General features: G+C 38.4%; 1 protein-coding gene across 3 annotated transcripts in view; it reads right to left on the bottom strand.

Moving 5' to 3' along the window:
* IDE (insulin degrading enzyme) overlaps positions 1-18,764 on the bottom strand; it is a 129,671-nt gene that overhangs the window by 62,282 nt on the left and 48,625 nt on the right. For all 3 annotated transcript variants that reach the window (XM_059398143.1, XM_059398145.1, XM_059398142.1), the window contains exons 3-4: positions 18,539-18,746; positions 13,694-13,863 (exon numbers count right to left, since the gene is read on the bottom strand). In XM_059398143.1, coding sequence (XP_059254126.1) covers positions 13,694-13,863; positions 18,539-18,746 — 378 coding nt within the window. The remainder of the gene's footprint in view (positions 1-13,693; positions 13,864-18,538; positions 18,747-18,764) is intronic.

The following is an 18,764-nucleotide window of genomic DNA, read 5'->3' on the forward strand; positions in this document are numbered from 1 at the left end:
TGTTATGCTGTCAAATGTAGGAAGGACTCCTGGTTTCTGAGAATATCACAGAAACCATGGCACTGAAGTAGAGAAGAAAACTCAGGAAATGGTCTAGATGACTTTCCTCTATCTAAGAATCAATTCGTGGAGAACAATGTGAATATGGCTGGGATACCAAATACCAAGCAGTTCAATCTCTAGACACATACTGCCCTAACTTGGTGCTAACTCAGTGAGGTCATTCCTATCAAACTGAAATGCTGCTACCAAAATCCTGACTCCTACCTTTCTGGCTCTGTTACCATTCCAGGGAGTTCCAGCAGTGGACTGAGGACATCAGGGTTGCTGACTGGGACACTTCCACTCTGGGCTGAAGAGAGCACTGGCTTGGCAGATGGGAGACTCAGGGTTTCTTGTCCTGACTCCATCATGTATCAATTAAGCAACCTTGGAAAAGTCTCTCAATATCTCCAAGGGGTCATTTATTTGATCTGCAAAATAGGGGCAATATGGATACATGCCCAGTTGTTAAGAGCTGGGGCTCAATCCCTGACTCCTCTGTCTCCCAGCCGCGAGACACAGGCAAGTCTCTTAACCTCACTAGGCCCAGTTTCCTTATTTGTAACTAAGAATAGTAAGAGAACCAAACTCATGGGATTGCAAGGATTGAATGAATAGCCTCTGTCAGATAAGAACTATTAAATATTAACCTGGATTGTCATGAAGATGATGAAAAGTGAAAATGGAGATGAAAAAGGTTTTATAAACTATAAAGCTCAGTAAATACGATCTTCTACTTTCACTGCTACAACTACTTTAAACACTATTAAAAAGAGAAAAACTTACAAACTCAGTACTAATAGATATAAATACTGAATTTATTTTTCTAGAAAATTCTGGGGCCAGGAATATATTCCTTACATTATAGGAAAGACTGAGTTTGAAGTTTTAGAAATCTGTTTTAGAATCTAAAGCTGTCTTCAACCGTGTCTGATAAGGTGTTCCAAGGAAAGATCAAGTTGACAGTAATAACCATGAAAATCTTAAATGTTAACCCAAGATTCTAAAAGTCAGTATTATCTATAGCTAGTTACTTGAAATTACATTTGACCCTTGAACATGAGTTTGAACTTCGTAGATCCAGTCCTATGCAGACTTTTTTTCAATAAATACAGTACATGTATAAATGAATAACAATTAAATAAATACTATAAATGTACTTTTCTTATGATTTTAACATTCTCTTTTCTCTGGCTTACTTTAAGAATACAGTATACAACACATAGAATATATAAAATCCATTTTTTTTAAAGATTTTATTTATTTATTTGACAGAGAGAGATTACAAGTAGGCAGAGAGGCAGGCAGAGAGAGAGAGAGGAGGAAGCAGGCTCCCTGCTGAGCAGAGAGCCCGATGCAGGACTCGATCCCAGGACCCTGAGATCATGACCTGGGCCAAAGGCAGAGGCTTAACCCACTGAGCCACCCAGGCGCCCTATAAAATCCATGTTAACTGATTGTTCATGTTATTGGTAAGGCTTCTGGTCCACATAGGCTTCTGGTCCACATAAGATTTTGGGAAGTCAAAAGTTACACAAGAGGGGCACCTGGCTGGCTCAGACAGAGGACTGTGCAACTCCCACACTGTTCAAGGATTGAATGTATTATAAATCTTTTTTTCTAAAAAAGCTCTTTCTTCCTGCTATAACAATCTTCTAAAAATCCTGGAAGAGACTAGGGCCTTTTGAGACACATGTGAATTTTCTTATAAAATTAAAAAGGGCACTTCTGCCCCTGGGTTAGTACATACAAGTACAGGATGCAAATTATGAGACAGGACTAGAAGTGAAAACCTCACAAGTGCCCTAAAAAAGCACCTGTTCACTTGATTAATCCAGTTCTGGATTCCCGTAAATTTCTAGTTTTCCATAGATACATATCCTAGCAAGGAAAAAAACAAAACAGTAAAAACATCCTGGAAAAACTTAGGGAATATTAAATGACTAAGTGGGCTGAAACATATCAAATATTTGTAATGTCCAAACAAATAGTCATCATCCAAGGATGCTAGGGAACCAACTCATTATTTTGAAAACTGTAAATGAAGGGAATGAATCAAGCATTTGTTGGGGTGCCTTTCCTAATAATAACTACTATTCAAATAGGAGGAGAAATAACCGAATTAGAATTAGGGAGGCAAAGCACTGAGAATCAGTGATTGTGACACTACAAATAGAGAGACAACTAGACTTTATATGCCCCTTGATGGAAGAACACACCACCACCTATAAACTCTTGTCCAAAAACACCCCAACTACCAATTTGTGGAAATTGTGACAAAGGTCAGAGGAATATGTTAAACTACATCATTGGGATGCACGCAGGAAAATCTGGGCTATGAAAAGTTCTATACAGCAACCAACTTAATCCTTCATTAACTAAATTCTAGGGGGGTAAGAGGAGGGAGTTGAAGGATGAACCTATACCTACAAACCAAAAGATATTTAAAGCCCTATCAATTACTAACATTTCAACATTATGTGGACCCTAATCCAAATAAACTTTTTAAAATTACAGATTTTCATGAGACAACTAGAAATTTGAAAACTAGATATTGGAGATTAGTGATAGTGTTATTTTTTTAAAAATATTTTATTTATTTATTTGACAGAGAGAGATCACAAGTAGGCAGAGAGGCAGGCAGAGAGAGAGAGGAGGAAGCAGGCTCCCTGCTGAGCAGAGAGCCCGATGCGGGACTCGATCCCAGGACCCTGAGATCATGACCTGAGCCGAAGGCAGCGGCCCAACCCACTGAGCCACCCAGGCGCCCCAGTGATAGTGTTATTTTTGTTGTTGTTAAAAGAGTCATTATCTTCTAGAGACATATATTGAAATATTTGTGAGTAAAAGGATATGATGTTTAGGATCTCTTCAAAATAATATAAGAGGGTAAATGGGAATGTGGATTAGCCAGGACTGGCCAGGGGCAGAGTGATACATACATAGGGTTTATTACAGTATCTGTCTACTATTGTAGGTTTTAAAGTCTTCATTTAAAAAGGAGAAAGGGGGACGCCTGGGTGGCTCAGTTGGTTGGGCAGCTGCCTTCGGCTCAGGTCATGATCCCAGCGTCCTGGGATCGAGTCCCACATCAGGCTCCTTGCTCCGCAGGGAGCCTGCTTCTCCCTCTGACTCTGCCTTCCACTCTGTCTGCCTGTGCTCGCTCTCGCTCACTCTCTCTCTGACAAATAAATAAATAAAATCTTAAAAAAAAAATAAAATAAAAAAATAAAAAGGAGAAAGGGATGGAGAGATGGGAGAAATGGTAAAAAACTAACTGTTATCGGGGTCCCATTCTGGGTCATTATCATCATCCCAAGATCAGAAGTCAATTACCTTCGGGTTTATATTTCATACTTTTCAATTCTAATCTATTTCCTTGCTCTGTTCCTCTTCCTATGGAAAAGTGTCTTTTGTTATAACTAAATTATTCTGAGTCTTGTGCTCTACAAGATACTGGGTTCATTCCTCAGTCACAGTTTTTTCTTCTTGTCACAATTTTGGAGGCCAAGCTAACATTATGGTAGAGTACACAGGCTTTGAGTTAAGACTGACTTGGTATGGAAACTTGTAACCTACACAAACTTCTATTGTCATCCTACCCCCCCTCTCCCTGCATGCCCTCTCTTAGTTCGGTTCAGCCTCTGTCAAAGGGCATGAGGAAATTTCAGTATTGGTGGTGAAGGTTAAGTAAAATCATATTAGGCAGAACGCCTACCCAGTGTGTGGCATTTAATACTCATACAATAAATATTAGTTCTTTTTCCTCTTGAATGGCTCTTCCTTCTGCTTAAGAAAATCCTACCTACCCTTCAGAAGAATTCAGTTTGCATTTCCTCTAAGGTCCTGGAAAATTTAATTCCAGGGAACCCTAAGCAGGTAGAATAGAACAGTGATTAAAAGCTGGGTTTTTAATCACTGGGTTCATATCACAGCTCCAGCACTTAAAAGCTGAGTGACACGAAGCAATTTATTGACCTCTCAAGTGTTAGTTTACTCATCTATAAAGTGAAAATAATAAGTACATTATCTACAAAGGATATTTTAAGAATTAAGTTAAATAATCCATTTAAAATACTTTGCACAGTGCTCAATAAAATTTAGTGCAGAGGAAGAGAAAAAAGTGATATTGATCCTGGAAAATCAAACCCGACATTATTCTCCAGTGAAATCCTGGATTTGCCGTAAGTTTCCAACTCAACTCTAAGTACCTTGAGTGCAAAGATATGGGCTACATTTCTTCGCATATTCTAATGTACTTTACATGTAGGGGGGTTAGAGAAGAATTACTTATCAACTAAGGGAGACAGACATCATCTGGGCTAACTTATAACACTCTACTCAAATTCTTATAATCCTGTGCCACATACTACAAAGCGTACTCAAGTAAACAACAATTAAGTAAGAAAAATAGCACCTATCCCTAAAATACAGCGCTACCCCACCCTCTGTTTCCACGTGCCCTCCTACTTTGTCTTTCACTCCACCTGTACAACGGGAGGGCCTGTTTTGTTTCCCTCATCCACTCCTTGATTTCCTTCTTTTATTTCCTTTCCTGCTGACTAAATCCAGTTGTTCACACAATGTGTGTGGTGTTATGTTCAGAGAAAGAGATCACTGAAAAATAACGAGAACTAGGGGCTCATGGGTGGCTCAGTGGGTTAAGCCTCTGCCTTCAGCTCAGGTCATGGGATCAAGCCCCACATCGGGCTCTATGCTTAGCAGGGAGTGTGCTTCTCCCTCTCTCTCTGCCTGCCTCTCTGCCTATTTGTAATCTCTGTCTCTCAAATAAATAAATAGATAAATCTTTAAAAAAAAAAAAAAACACACAGAACTAAGGTTTTCTCTTTCCTTTTCTAAACTACTTTAAAAAATCCAATTGCTCCTGCTTTTATTCCAGGAAGAGGCAAAATGAATGAATAAATCCATAAATGGCATCCAATTTATCAGGAACCATGGAACTCAAACTAAAGGCACAGGTAACGATACATGAAGTAAAAAGCTCATGTGGACACCAAGAGAACAACATTCCTCAAAGAACACAACACCTGAAAGTCAGTTCACCAAACCTACTCTGGAGTCGCTCCTGGCTGACCAACTTACCTTTCATGGCAAGGTCCTTTTCAAACTTTGGACCTCTCTCACAGCTATGATATAATTATTGCGAAGACTACTGTTATTTATTTAAAATTACTACAGTCCCCAGACATTTTGCTAGCCACTTCACATGTATAGCTTCATTTAATTCTCATGTCAACCCAATATGGGAGGAAACTGAGGCTTACAGAAGGTAAGAAACTTGCCCAGAGTCTCTGAGCTGCCCAGTGGTAGAGGAAATATTTACCTTGAGTACTGCCCAACTTTGGAAGCCAAACTTAAAATCACCTAGGAATATGCTAGTTGGAGGTGGGATTCTTGGCTGAAGTCTGAGGCTAGGAAAGTCACACAGGGATTCAATGAAGACATATGTGTGGAGACAGATTTAACACACAGTAGCTATGAAAACAACTTTCAAACAGATTAACTGACTTCAAACAGAAAAATACTTGCCAGATGTCATCTTGAGAATGTGAGAACTGAGCATGGGAACCCAAGACACAAGAAAAAGGACAACAGTTTAAGGGCTTGTCCCACTTGCTTAGACAAAGGTTTACAAGACCAAATGCTTAGCAGAACAAAACAGGTAATCTGCAGATTTCTTTCAACACAGACAAGCTTAAGTCGTAAACATACAAACAGTCTTCACACACAAAAGTGGGCTTTCTCCCACTCATCTTGAGAAGTGCTACCCTCTCAGCCTTTCATTTTCCCCTTTTCGTTAGATAAATGGGTAAAAGAAATATTTCATTTCTCTTTTAATCTTAAAATTGTGAAATATTTATAAACACTTAAGCATCCAGAATTACACCATTTATACCTATGTACTTACTACCCAGTTTTATCACTCTTCACGTTTTGCTATATTTTGTCATAAAATTATTTCCTCCCAGAGATGAAGTCTTGCCTCGCCTCTCCTCCTGTCTCTCTCTCCCCACTCTCAGAGATACTAAAAAGAATTTGGTGTTTAATCATTCACATGCATATTTTATACTATATTATATAAACGTAAGGACATTAACAAGATGCAGTACTGTTCTGCCTGTTTTCAGATTTTATAGAAAGCTATCCCACAAAACACAATCTGCAAGTTGAATTTTGCTCAAAATATTTTGTTCTTTACTTGGTTTCGATACATGAGCTCTACTTCACACGTTTTAACTTTTCTAGAATATTCCACTGCAGACAAAAATGTATTAATGTATTCAACTGTTGACAGTCATTTTAAGTCATTTCCTACTTTTTTACTAGTTCAAAAAATGCTTCTTGACCATTCTTGTGTACATTCCCCTGTGCACAACAACTAAACTTGTTTCTCTCTAGGGTACATGTCAAGAAATGGGTTCCTTGGGTCAAAGGGCATGGGCACCACTTCATTAGATACTGCTAAACTGCTTTATGACGTGGATGAACAAATTTATTTCCCCAAAAACAGCATATGAGTTTCTGTTTTTCTACATCCTAACCAACACAATTCTCAGTTTTGCCTGACTTTTTATTGTTGCCAACCTGATAGATGTGAAATGGTATCACACTATTTATTTTTAATTTAATATTTAAAGTAGGCTCCATGCCCAGCATGGAGCCCAACTCAGGGCTTGAACTCTCAACCCTGAGGTCAAGACCTGAGCTGAAATCAACAGCCCAGAGGCCCCTCTTTATTTCATTTTTTATTTTTTTATTTTATTTTTTCCTGATTTTAATGATTTGAACATCTTTTTTTTTTTTTTTTAATTTTATTTATTCTTTTGACAGACCGAGATCACAAGTAGGCAGAGAGGCAGGCAGAGAGAGAAAGGAGGAAGCAGGCTCCCTGCCGAGCAGAGATCCCGATGCAAGGCTCGATCCCAGGATCCTGGGATCATGACCTGAGCCGAAGGCAGAGGCTTTAACCCACTGAGCCACCCAAGCATCCCTGATTTGAACATCTTTTTAAAGTTTACTCGACTACCCTCTTCTTTTAACTCCATATTCATATTCCATGGCTATTTCCCTAATGAGCCCTTTTACCTTTTACTTATTTACTTACAGAAGTTTTTCTGTTATGTGCTTTGCAAATATCTTCACTGGATATGTGGATTATCTTTTGCTTTTAGGTCTACTGAACAGAAATTTAAAATTTTACTGAAGTCAAATTTATCTTTAAACAAGTAATTTATCTTTATCTCTAGAAGATATGATTTGTGCTTTGTGTGTATAATAACACGTCAAAAAATTTTAATTCCAGCATTATTAAGATAAAGGGTATTAGTGTCAGGTGTACAGTATGGTGGTTTGATAATTCTGTACACTAGTCAGTGTTCTTCGTAAGTGTATACTTCATCTTCACCTATTTCACCTACCCCCACCCTGATAACCATCAGCTTCAGTTTGTTCTCTATAGTTGTCTGTTTTTTGATTTGTCTCTCTCTTTTTTTCTCCCCTTTTAAGAACACTTTTCTTAAGATGAAAAAAAAAATCTGTATTTTTCTCTAGAAGTTGTAAAGTTTTCTTTCTATAATTAGGTCTAATTGACCTGCAATTTATCTTTGTGTATGGTATGAGACAAGCACCTAATTTTACTTATTTCTATACAGGTAATTTCCCTTTTCTTCATCTTTTTGTAATGTACCTCTGTCTTGGGTCAAATTTCCATATATGTATAGGTATATTTCTAGGGTCTATAATCTGTTATTTTTCTGTATTCTTGCACCAATTCCACTACGGTAACAACTAGAACTTTATAATAAGTGTTGGTATCTGGTAGAATTAGGATTTTCTTTGTTGTTCTTCAAAAGCATCTTTGCTATTCTTGGCCCTTTACTCTAATTTTTTTTTAAGATTTATTTATTTTAGAGAGAGTATGTGCACCCGCAAAAGGGGCAGAGAGAGAGGGAGAGAAAGAATCTCAGATTCCCCGCTAAATGGGGAACCTGACATTGGGCTCAATCTCACAACCTTGAGATGATGACCCAAGCTGAAACCAAAAGTTGGATGCTCAACCGAGTCACCCAAGCACCCCTCTTTCTTACTAATTTTATAATCAGATTATCAGATTCCTCAAACAGATAATCAAAACAAGACAAAACTAGGACTTTCAACTGGCACTGCATTGGATTAAGATAAATTTGTGGTGAACTCACATCCGTGTGATACTGAGTTTACCCATTCATGAACATGGTTTGTTTTCCCATTTACTAAGGTATTCTTTCATAAGCACTATATATTTCTTGCACCTCTTGTTAGATTTATTTTTAAATACCTTATAGATATTTTTATACTAAGTAAAACCACTTTTCCTGTAACATTCTTCTAACTGATTACTAATAATACAAGAAAGCAATTTTAGTGTTTCTTGTCTTTTGGCAACCTTGACAAATTATCTTACTTTTAATGGTTGATGTAAAGATTTTCTTGGGAGTGCCTGGGTGGCTCACTGGGTTAAGCTTCTGCCTTCATCTCAGGTCATGGTCTCAGGGTCCTGGGATCGAGCCCCGCATTGGGCTCTCTGCTCAGCAAGGAGCCTGCTTCCCCACTCTCTCTCTCTGCCTGCCTCTCTGCCTATTTGTGATCTCTCTCTCTCTCTCTGTGTCAAATAAATAAATAAAATCTTTTTTTTTTTTAAATGAAGATTTTCTTGAATACTTTTATGCAAACAATCATGAAATAAGTTTTCTTTTGCTTCCTTTCTACCTCTTACATATCACAATGCCTTCCCTTATTTCAACAATTAGTAACAATAGTATAGTAGCTGAACAAAAAAACAAAAAAGTAAGCACACAGTATTCCTGTTTTGTTTTTGCCTTTCAATGGAAATCCTTCTGAAACCCTATCATTAATTATTTTTGACACAGGTTTTTATCAGCTCAAGAGTACTATTGTTGTTTTGGAGAGAACACATGTGTACACATGTACACACACACGTATGTGCGAAAGCTGGGGAGGGAGGGCAGAGGGAGAGGAAGAGAGAGAGAATCTTTTTTTTTTTTTTTAAAGACTTTATTTATTTATTTGACAGAGAGAGGGATCACAAGTAGGCAGAGAGGCAGGCAGAGAGGCAGACAGAGAGAGAGAGAGGAGGAAGCAGGCTCCCTGGTGAGCAGAGAGTCCTTGATGCGGGACTCGATCCCAGGACCCTGAGATCATGACCTGAGCCGAAGGCTGCAGGCTGCAGGCTGCGGCTTAACCCACTGAGGCTTAACCCACTGAGGCAGCGGCTTAACCCACTGAGCTACCCGAGAGAGAGAATTTTAAGCAGACTCCACACCCAGTGCAGAGCCCAAGGTAGGTCTTGATCTCATTATCCTGAGATCATGACCTGATTCAAAAATCAAGAGTCAGAATACTTTATCAACTGAGCCACTCATGCACCCTCTTGCTGTTCTTATCCATGAACAAATGCTGAGCTTTAACAAATGCTTTTTCTGAGTCTACCAAAATGCCTAATAACACTTGGTTTGAGACCTATTATGATGAAATAAAAATTTTTTAGAAGATTTTATTTATTTATTTGACAGATATCACAAGTAGGCAGAGAAAGAGGGGGGAAGCACATTCCCCGCTGAGCAGAGAGCCCAATGTGGGGCTTGATCTCAGGACCCTGAGATCATGACCTGAGCCGAAGGCAGAGCTTAACCCACTGAGCCACTCAGGTGCCCCATGATGAAATAAATTTAATGTACTGGCAGACCAGAATTTTTTTTTTTAAAGAAAGAATATAACAGAGGGGGGCGCCTGGGTGGCTCAGTGGGTTAAAGCCTCTGCCTTCGGCTCAGGTCATGATCTCAGGGTCCTGGGATCGAGCCCCACATCTGGCTCTCTGCTCAGTGGGGAGCCTGCTTCCTCCTCTCTCTCTGCCTGCTTCTCTGCCTACTTGTGATCTCCATCTATCAAATAAATAAATAAAATCTTTAAAAAAATAAAGAATATAACAGAGGGACCAAGATACTAGATAGATACTATTTGGTAAAACTTTCATTTGGCTGCTTACATAATCGCACATCTATATGCTCTGAATTATTAAGTAAAACATGCTTCTACAGTGGGCTGTATACAAAAAAGTTTGAAAGCAACTGATCTATATTATTTTGAAGCATGAAAAACCACTATGAGGGACAAACATCTTACTGTAAGGTTTTCTTAAAAATAATAACACAATGCTTGGCTTTTGTTCATTGAAAAATAGTCAGCTTTTCCTGTTATCTTTATCTAAATAATAACGTTTTAGGGGCACATGGGTGGCTCACTTGTTAAGCGTCTGCCCTCAGCTCAGGTCGTTATCCCAGAATCCTGGGATCGAGCCTGCATGAGGCTCCCTGCTCAGCGGGAAGCCTGCTTCTTCCTCCCTCACTCTCCCTGACTGTGTTCCCTCTTGCTCTCTGTCAAATAAAATCCTTAAAAGAGTTTTAAATATATTTTAATATTTTAAATATTATTATTATTATTAATGTAATAAGTCCTAATCCCTTGATGGAGAAAATGACCCACATTCACAGAAACATTTGAAGTCAATAAAAGGAAAAGAAGTAAACTAAGTATGAATTTCTGAAAAGGATTCTTTTTCAAGGATCACTTCTGTAAAATGTTATATGTGTAATTTCTAGAGTAAGAGTATACAGCTTTCCATCATGTTTTCAAACATATCTGTGACCTTAAAAATGGACAGAACCTCTACTCCAAAAAGTTCAGTGTTAGGTTATACTTCTTTTAAAAACAATTTTTTGAAAATATTATTTTAGAAAGAGAGAGCACGCATACTAGCGCGCATGCCTGCATGAGTATGGGGAGAGGCAGAGGCCGAATATCTCCAATAATCTCCTTGCTGAACATGGAGCCCGCTGCAAGGCTCGATCCACGACCCTGAGATCAGGACCCAAGCCCAAACAGAGTCAGACACTTAATTGACTGAACCACCCAGGCGTCCCTAGTTTATACTTCTAAAATAAGAAGGTAACTGGACATTTGCATTACATCTATCACATTTTCTGTATTTCTGTGCTGAGTCTGGCTCAGTCATCTCTTAACTGTTCCTCTTACCTCATACTTTACTAACTGCCTAGCCTTGTCAGGGGTTTATTAAAAACAAGCATGCCCTCAGAATCCATCCATACATAAATGACCATTCAATGTTTCTCTTCACCCATCACTCCTAAAACCTTCCTCCAGAACATTTTAAGACTGTTCCTTGCTTGTGACCAGAAGTAATATCACCGGCCTTATTCACCGGATTTATTTCTGGAAGACTTAGGGCTGCTTCCTGATTATGCTGATTATGATTTGTCACCAGTGAGGCTATTTAAAAGAAAGCAACTCTCAAAGATGAGCTCCAACATGTTCTACACAAAAGCAGCATTGTTGGTGTAAGTAACCTACCAGAGAGATGACTTAAAGTACAACAGTTTGGATGGAATGATTTTGAAATGTGTTGTTTTTGTTATTGTTTTTACAACTCATATCCCCTTCTTGATATACCACACATGCTCACATTCTCTACCAAAGCCACCTTTCTTTTTCTTTTTTTTTTTTTTTCTTATGGGGGGAGACACACAGGAAGAGGAGCAGAGAGAATCTTAAGTAGGCTCTGCACCTAGCACAGAGCCCGACACGGGGCTCAATCTCTCACAACCCTGAGATCATGACCTGAGCCAAAATCAAGAGTCGGACACTAAACTGACTAAGCCACTTAGGTGTACCTAGAAGGCATTTTTCTAACAACTCAGAGCTACAGAGACATTTTAGGGACCACAGTATTCATCTTAGCCATGATGTTGACACTGACTGCCAAGTACTAGAGATAAAAATCTAAAGAATATAATATCACTGCTTCTAATCACAATGTTTAAAAACTCTTATAATTCTCTTTTCTCTCTCTGCCCCTCCCCTGCTTGTTCTCTAGTTCTCTCTCTCTCTAAAATAATAAATCTTTTTTGGGGCACCTTGGTGGCTCAGTCATTAAGCACTTGTCTTCAGCTCAGGTCATGATCCCAGAGTCCTGGGATCAACCCACATATCAGGATCCCTGCTCAGCGGGAAGCCTGCTTTTCCCTCTCCCATTCCCCCAGCTTGTGTTTCCTCTCTCACTGTGTCTCTCCCTGTCAAATAAATATAATCTTAAAAAAAAAAAAAGTAATAAATCTTTTTTGAAAAATAAATTAACTAAACAAATAAAAACTCCTAATTCAGGGCACCTGGTGGGCTCAGTCAGGAGAGCATGTGACTCTTAATCTTGGGGTCATGAGTTTGAGCGCACTGAGTGTAGCAATTACCAAAAAAATAAATAAATAAACTTTAAAAAAAACTCCTTCTAATTCTGCAAAGCTATGCTAATTCCCTGGCTGCTGTTGGGATATACTGGAATGGTATCCAAACTGAAAGAAAGCTGTCTTTATAGTCTTAAAAAATGTTCCCAAATTAAGTTATATAAGATGCATAAATTTGTAAGTGCACTGAACAATCTATTATTTTTATGCCATTTTATAATCCCCAAAGCAGTATTTTAATCATAGCAACCTGTTAACAATTACATCTGGTGAGTGGGATTGGCAGAAGTAGATGAGGAAAAGAGAGTTTTTGTTTTTCCTTTTTTTAAAAAATACTTTTGCACTGTTTAAATATTTAAATTAAACACACTTTTAATGAAAAATTGAATAAAGAAAAACAGTACAATTATGAAATCAAGAATCTCCACATTTCTTGTATTCTATTCCCTGTCAGCCCCACCTCTAATCTCTTTCCAGGAGATTGCAGCACCCTGACAGCAAGGGCCTGGTGTGTCTTCCAGAGTGTTCGAGCTCCCACAGCCATCCCTAGGAGGGATGCTAGGCCTGTGTAGGGAGTAGAGGTGGAGGCAATGGGAGGAAGACAATTCAACAAGCTTTGAAGTGAGCATTTAAAAAAGCACTCCTATTTGGAAGGTAGACTTCAGAATACATTCTTTGAAATGCTACTTAACATCTATTCACACCTCTAACTGCTGTGCTCCTTAAACATCCAGACCCCTCCCTGTTTGAATGACAGCCAGAGTACATCTCCTAGAGGGCAAAGTAATTGTTTACGTCATTATCACCATCACTTTGAGTATATCATCCCAAGTTTTATGTATGAAGTCCACTGCCCATCTGACATCTGACATCTTTTTGAACTACCAGCTAAAATGCTAGTCACCTGTTAGAGTGACTTCATTTTTACTGTTGCTAAACTCTGAATACATTCTGTATCTTCTTATCCAACAAACTTGCTTCATATTTGATCACTGTTCTTAATAACCCATCACTTTCTCCATGCATCTCTTACAACTAAGCTTCAGCCTCATTTCAGGTCACAAGCCACAAATATGAGTGCCCACACAGGGACCAGACAGATAACAAAGCGTAGGGGTATGGTAAGTAATAACAGGGAGTAGCAACAATATAACAACATCTTCTCAGGACTGCCAGTTTATAAAAAACAAGGTACTAGGAATGGGGAGTTCTAAAATCCTCTAACCTGAACTGTAAAATACAATACTGTGAAAAGAGGCCATGGGTTTAAATGAGGTCAGAGAGAACTAATGCATGAAAGCCGCTATTTGACAAACCTGTCCCAAATTTGCTGAAGGGGTGTTTGGGATTTCCCGTCGCTTTTTCCAACTGGAAGAGTCTCCAGGCATCGTTCATCACATTCTTCTCATGTTCTGAGTCAACCGCATTCACCTCTCTGTCTTTGCAACTCTCATCAAATAAAGGGCACAAGAAAAATTGTGCAAACCTAAGGGTGTGAAACACAATTAACAATTTGAAAGCTGTTATTTTAAAAGAATGGCCTTTAAAAAATAAGTTTGAAACTTAACAGATAAGAAATATGAATTCTATAGAACCAAAAAACTGCCATTGCTACTAAGAAAAAAAAAATGCGAAATAAGTTCCAAGTAACAGAAGAAAAATACTGGACATGTGTAAATTCAGAGGAACCAATCTACCCCAGATATCAGTGAAAATATACTCCATAGACACACTTCAGATGCCAATCCTAGTTCACCTTGTATCTGGGCTTCTAACTAACTGCCTACAGGTCAGAGGTTCTCATCACCTCCTCTGGTTCAATTAATTTGCTACAGCAGCTCACAGGACTCAGAGAAACCTTTTAGTTACTAGATTACCAGTTTATGATAAAAGGATATAATTCAGGAATAGCAAGATGGAAACTATGCACAGGGCAAAGTACACAGAAAAAGGCATGGAGGCCACTCTCCCCAAGCTCCAGAATTTCACCAACTAGGAAGTTCTGCAAACCCTGCCCTCTTGGTTTTTTATGGAGGCTTGATTACATAAGCACGACTGATTAAATCATAGGCCATTAGTGACTGAACTCCAGCCCCTCCTCCCCGTCCTGGAAGGTCTAGGGATAAGAGTGAAAGTTCCAACCTTCCAATCATAGGGCACTGGAAACCAGCCCCCCATCAGGTTACCTAAGGGCTTCCCAAAGTCGCCTTAATAACATACCAAAAGACACCTTTAACACTCTCAATCACTTAGGAAATCCTAAGGGTTTTAGGAGGTTTTGGCCAGGAATAGGGAGAAAGACCAAATATATATTTCTTATTATAAATCAACAACAGCAAAAAGTCAGGCAGACTTTGAAGACAGTAGCAATCCATTTAAAATATGCAATTTGACAAGTCATGAAAATCCTTGTTATGTATGGCTAATTCTCCAAAAAAAGGAAAATGCAGGTGACAGTTCTTGGGCAAATCAATCTTAAATTTACAGTTTTAGGTGCAAATGCACTAAGACTCAGACATTTCAGGACAAACTAAGTGACCTACTTTTTAAAATTTCTTTTTAAGTAGTCTCCACACTGGGCATGGAGTCCAACATGGGGCTCAAACTCACGCCCGTGAGATCAAGACCCGAGCCGAGATCAAAAGTCAAACACTTAACCAACTGAGCCACCCAGGCACTTCAAGTGACCCACTTTTTTAAAGGTTCTCTTTGAGTATCTTTTCTTCTTATGGAGAAAAACAAACCACCTTTAACTAGTGGGGAAAGAATAACGGAATGAAAATCCTACAACACAGTAGTTTGACCAAGACACAATTATGGGCTTTTATAAAATATTAAGAGAATTTAAAAATTTTAATAACCAGTGATTCAACAAATCAGATGGCATTTAACTCCAACATAAGTAACCAAATGCTTCTCTTGAGGCTATCCTTTAGTAGTAGTACCAAAGTTTAAACTAAAATAACAAGTGGGAGACCTGGGTGGCTCAGCTCAGGTCATGATCCCAGGGTCCTGATCGGCAGGGAGTCTGCTTCTCCCTCCACACCCACACCCCCTACTCATTCTCTCTACCAAATAAATAAAATCTTTTTTTAAAAATAAAGTAACTTTAGTTATAAGTTAATTCTCCTGCGTCAGGTTGCAATTTAAAGCATGATTTCACAAAGTAAATCTTAAGAAACTTTAGACCCCATCTTATAAAAACAAGATCCAGAAATCAGATGAAGTCACAAAGCAGAGGCTGTCTGAATAGGGCCTAACAGACTCCCGGATCTATAGATATCTCAGCAACTGCACTTCATAGTTTAGTTGTCAAAGAGACTGCTATCACTACTTGATACTTATTTTATGCACACAGTAAATATGATACTGTGCTAAGTACTTTACACATACTAACCCAAAGGAAAACTCCATCTATCTGGAATCCATAATCAAAGATACATGGAAACAGGTATTTCTGGACATGTAACCTCTTTTACTTGTCTCAATATATTTAAGCTATTAAAGTGCCTAAATGCACACACTATAGCTGGGTAGGTCCATGAAAAGGGTCATGATAAAGACCCAACATAATGGGGCTCCTGGGTGGCTCAGTGGGTTAAGGCCTCTGCCTTCGGCTCAGGTCATGGTCTCAGGGTACTAGGATACAGCCCCATATCAGGCTCTCTGCTCAGCTCTCAGGAAAGCTTGCTTCTCCCTCTCTCTCTCTGCCTGCCTCTCTGCCTACTGATCTCTATCTGTAAATAAATAAATAAAATTTTTTCTAAAAAAAACACAACATAATCAATATTTTTAAAAGATCCTCTCATAAGGTGCCTAGGTGGCACAGCCCACTGAGTGTCAGACTCTTGGTTTCGGCTCAGGTCATGATCTCAGGGTCGTGAGATGGAGCCCTGTGACTGTCCCTGCGCTCAGTGCAGAGTCTGCTTAAGATTCTCTCTTCCTTTCCCTCTGCCCCTACCCTCCCCACACACACATGTTCTCTCTCTAAAATAAAGCCTAAAAAAAAAAGCTCTGATACAAGTGTTTTTGCTTTTTTTTTTTTTAATCCTCTGAGTCAAGTAACAGCTATCCTCCATCATACAGAGATTATATGAACATCTGCTGTAGCATTCATAAAGCAGGAAATTAAATTCAGTGTATGATCCCAGGGAACTCATTAATGGAAATCTTCTGGGAATACATACAAAAAATGATTACACCTCAAAGCTGCTGCCTAAAGACTGAAACATAATCTAGAATGAGTAAGAAACAGGCTACTATGACCCAGACACATATTCCAAACCCATGTCTCTTCCCTGTTTATGTTCTTTCCACTAAGGAATAAATTCAAACTACTAAGTTTTTAAAAAATATGATGACTTATTAATATAAGGAAGTGTATAAAGCTAGTACTAAAACTGCTAAGTCAAAATTCATTATAGACCCATCAAAAAGTTGCAGAATTACACTTCCTTAGCAATACAGAAAACTATGAAAAGTTACCAAGAAAAAATTACACTTTGGATAACGAATCAAATCACTAGTATGACAAAAAATTAGAAATTGTTAGCTGTGTAGAAAACTGACCAAGAAATTAAACTGGCCTAGGGGTGCCTGGGTGGCTCAGTGGGTTAAAGCCTCTGCCCTCGGCTCAGGTCATAATCTCAGGTCCTGGGATCGAGTCCTGCATCAGGCTCTCTGCTCGGCGGGAGGCCTGCTTCCTCCTCTCTCTGCCTGCCTCTCTGCCTACTTGTGATCTCTGTCAAATAAATAAAATCTTTAAAAAAAAAAAAAAGGAAAGAAAGAAAGAAGGAAGGAAAAAAGAAATTAAACTGGCCTAATGGAGCTTGGTCCAGAAAATACCTTTACAAAATGTCCCCAGGGTTGAAACAGCTGGTCGAAACATTCTGTGTCACACAATAAGATATCACCTCACACCAGCCAGAATGATTATTATCAAAAAGACAAGAAACAACAAGTGTTGGCAAGAATGTGGAGAAAAAGGAACCCCTATGTTGATGGGAATGTAAATTGCCACTGCCACTGTGGACAACAACATTCAAAAATTTAAAAATAGAACAATCATATGATCCAGCAATTCCACTTCTGGGTATATATCCAAAGGGAAAAAAACACTAATTTGAAAACATATAAGCATCCTGATGTTCACTGCAGCATTATTTACAATAGCCAAGATATGGAAACAACCTAAGTATTCATGGATGGACAAATGGATAAAGAAAATGTAATGTATATACACAATGGACTACTACTCAGCTGTTAAAAAAAAAAAAAAAAAAGAAAGCAATCTTAACCATTTGCAGCACAGATAGACCTAGAGGTATTATGCTAAGTGAAATAGGTCAGACAGAGAAAGACAAATACAATCTCACATTTTGTAGAATGTGAAAAACAAAACTCATAAATACAGAGAACAGATTGGCAGTTGTCAGAAGAAAGGGGATTTAGGAAGTGAGTAAAAGAAGTCAAGAGATACAAACTTCCAGTTGTAAAATTCATGGGGATATAACGTGCAGCATGGTAACTATAGTCAATAATACAGCATTGCAAACTTGAATGTTGCAGAAGGGTAAATCCTAAAAGTTCTCATCATAAGAAAAAAAATGTTTTGTAACTTTGTATGATGACAGATGGTAACTAGACCTACAATGGTGATCATTTTGTAATGTACACAAATATTGAATCATTATGTTGTATACCTGAAACTGCTACAATGTCAACTAAACTCCAATTAAAAAAAAAAAATTCCATAAGCACTAAGTATCCCTGAGACTAGAGTAACTAAAGGAGAACAGAATGTTTAAGTTCTAGCATTCTGGAATAGGAGCACGTTTGAAAAGAAATCCATGACACTATTACAGTTTATTCTTCATGACATGCTTCATATGGGATACCAGTAAGAACAGGAAGAGCTAGTGAGAATTCTGTATGTAGGGCTGAAGACTGGTTTAAAGTCATGCCATTATTTTTCCTCTACCACAAGGTAAATACGTAATATCATCCATTATTTTTCTTCTTGTTTATAAAACATACAGGAAAATACTAGTTAAAATACTTTTTGTTAAGCTATAAAGCTATGGAGACATCTTTGTAAAAACAGTAACTGTTAATGTATAAAGTACACAAAACTGGATAATTCATAGGGTATTTGGCATTACCTGTCCAGGGCACCCTCTAGGTGTTCGTGGGAAACATCAAAATAGTAATTGGTATGTTCTCCACTAGTAAACGCATTTGAACTTCCTGCATGCTCACTGAGAAACTGGCTGTATTCATTTTCTTTAGGGTATTTCTTTGTTCCCAAAAATAGCATATGTTCACAAAAATGACTTAAGCCAGCAATATTTGGAGGATCTGACAATGAACCTGAAAGAGAAGAAAAAA

The sequence above is a fragment of the Mustela nigripes genome, chromosome 4 (genome assembly GCF_022355385.1).
Source record: "Mustela nigripes isolate SB6536 chromosome 4, MUSNIG.SB6536, whole genome shotgun sequence".
Taxonomy (NCBI): Eukaryota; Metazoa; Chordata; class Mammalia; order Carnivora; family Mustelidae; genus Mustela; species Mustela nigripes.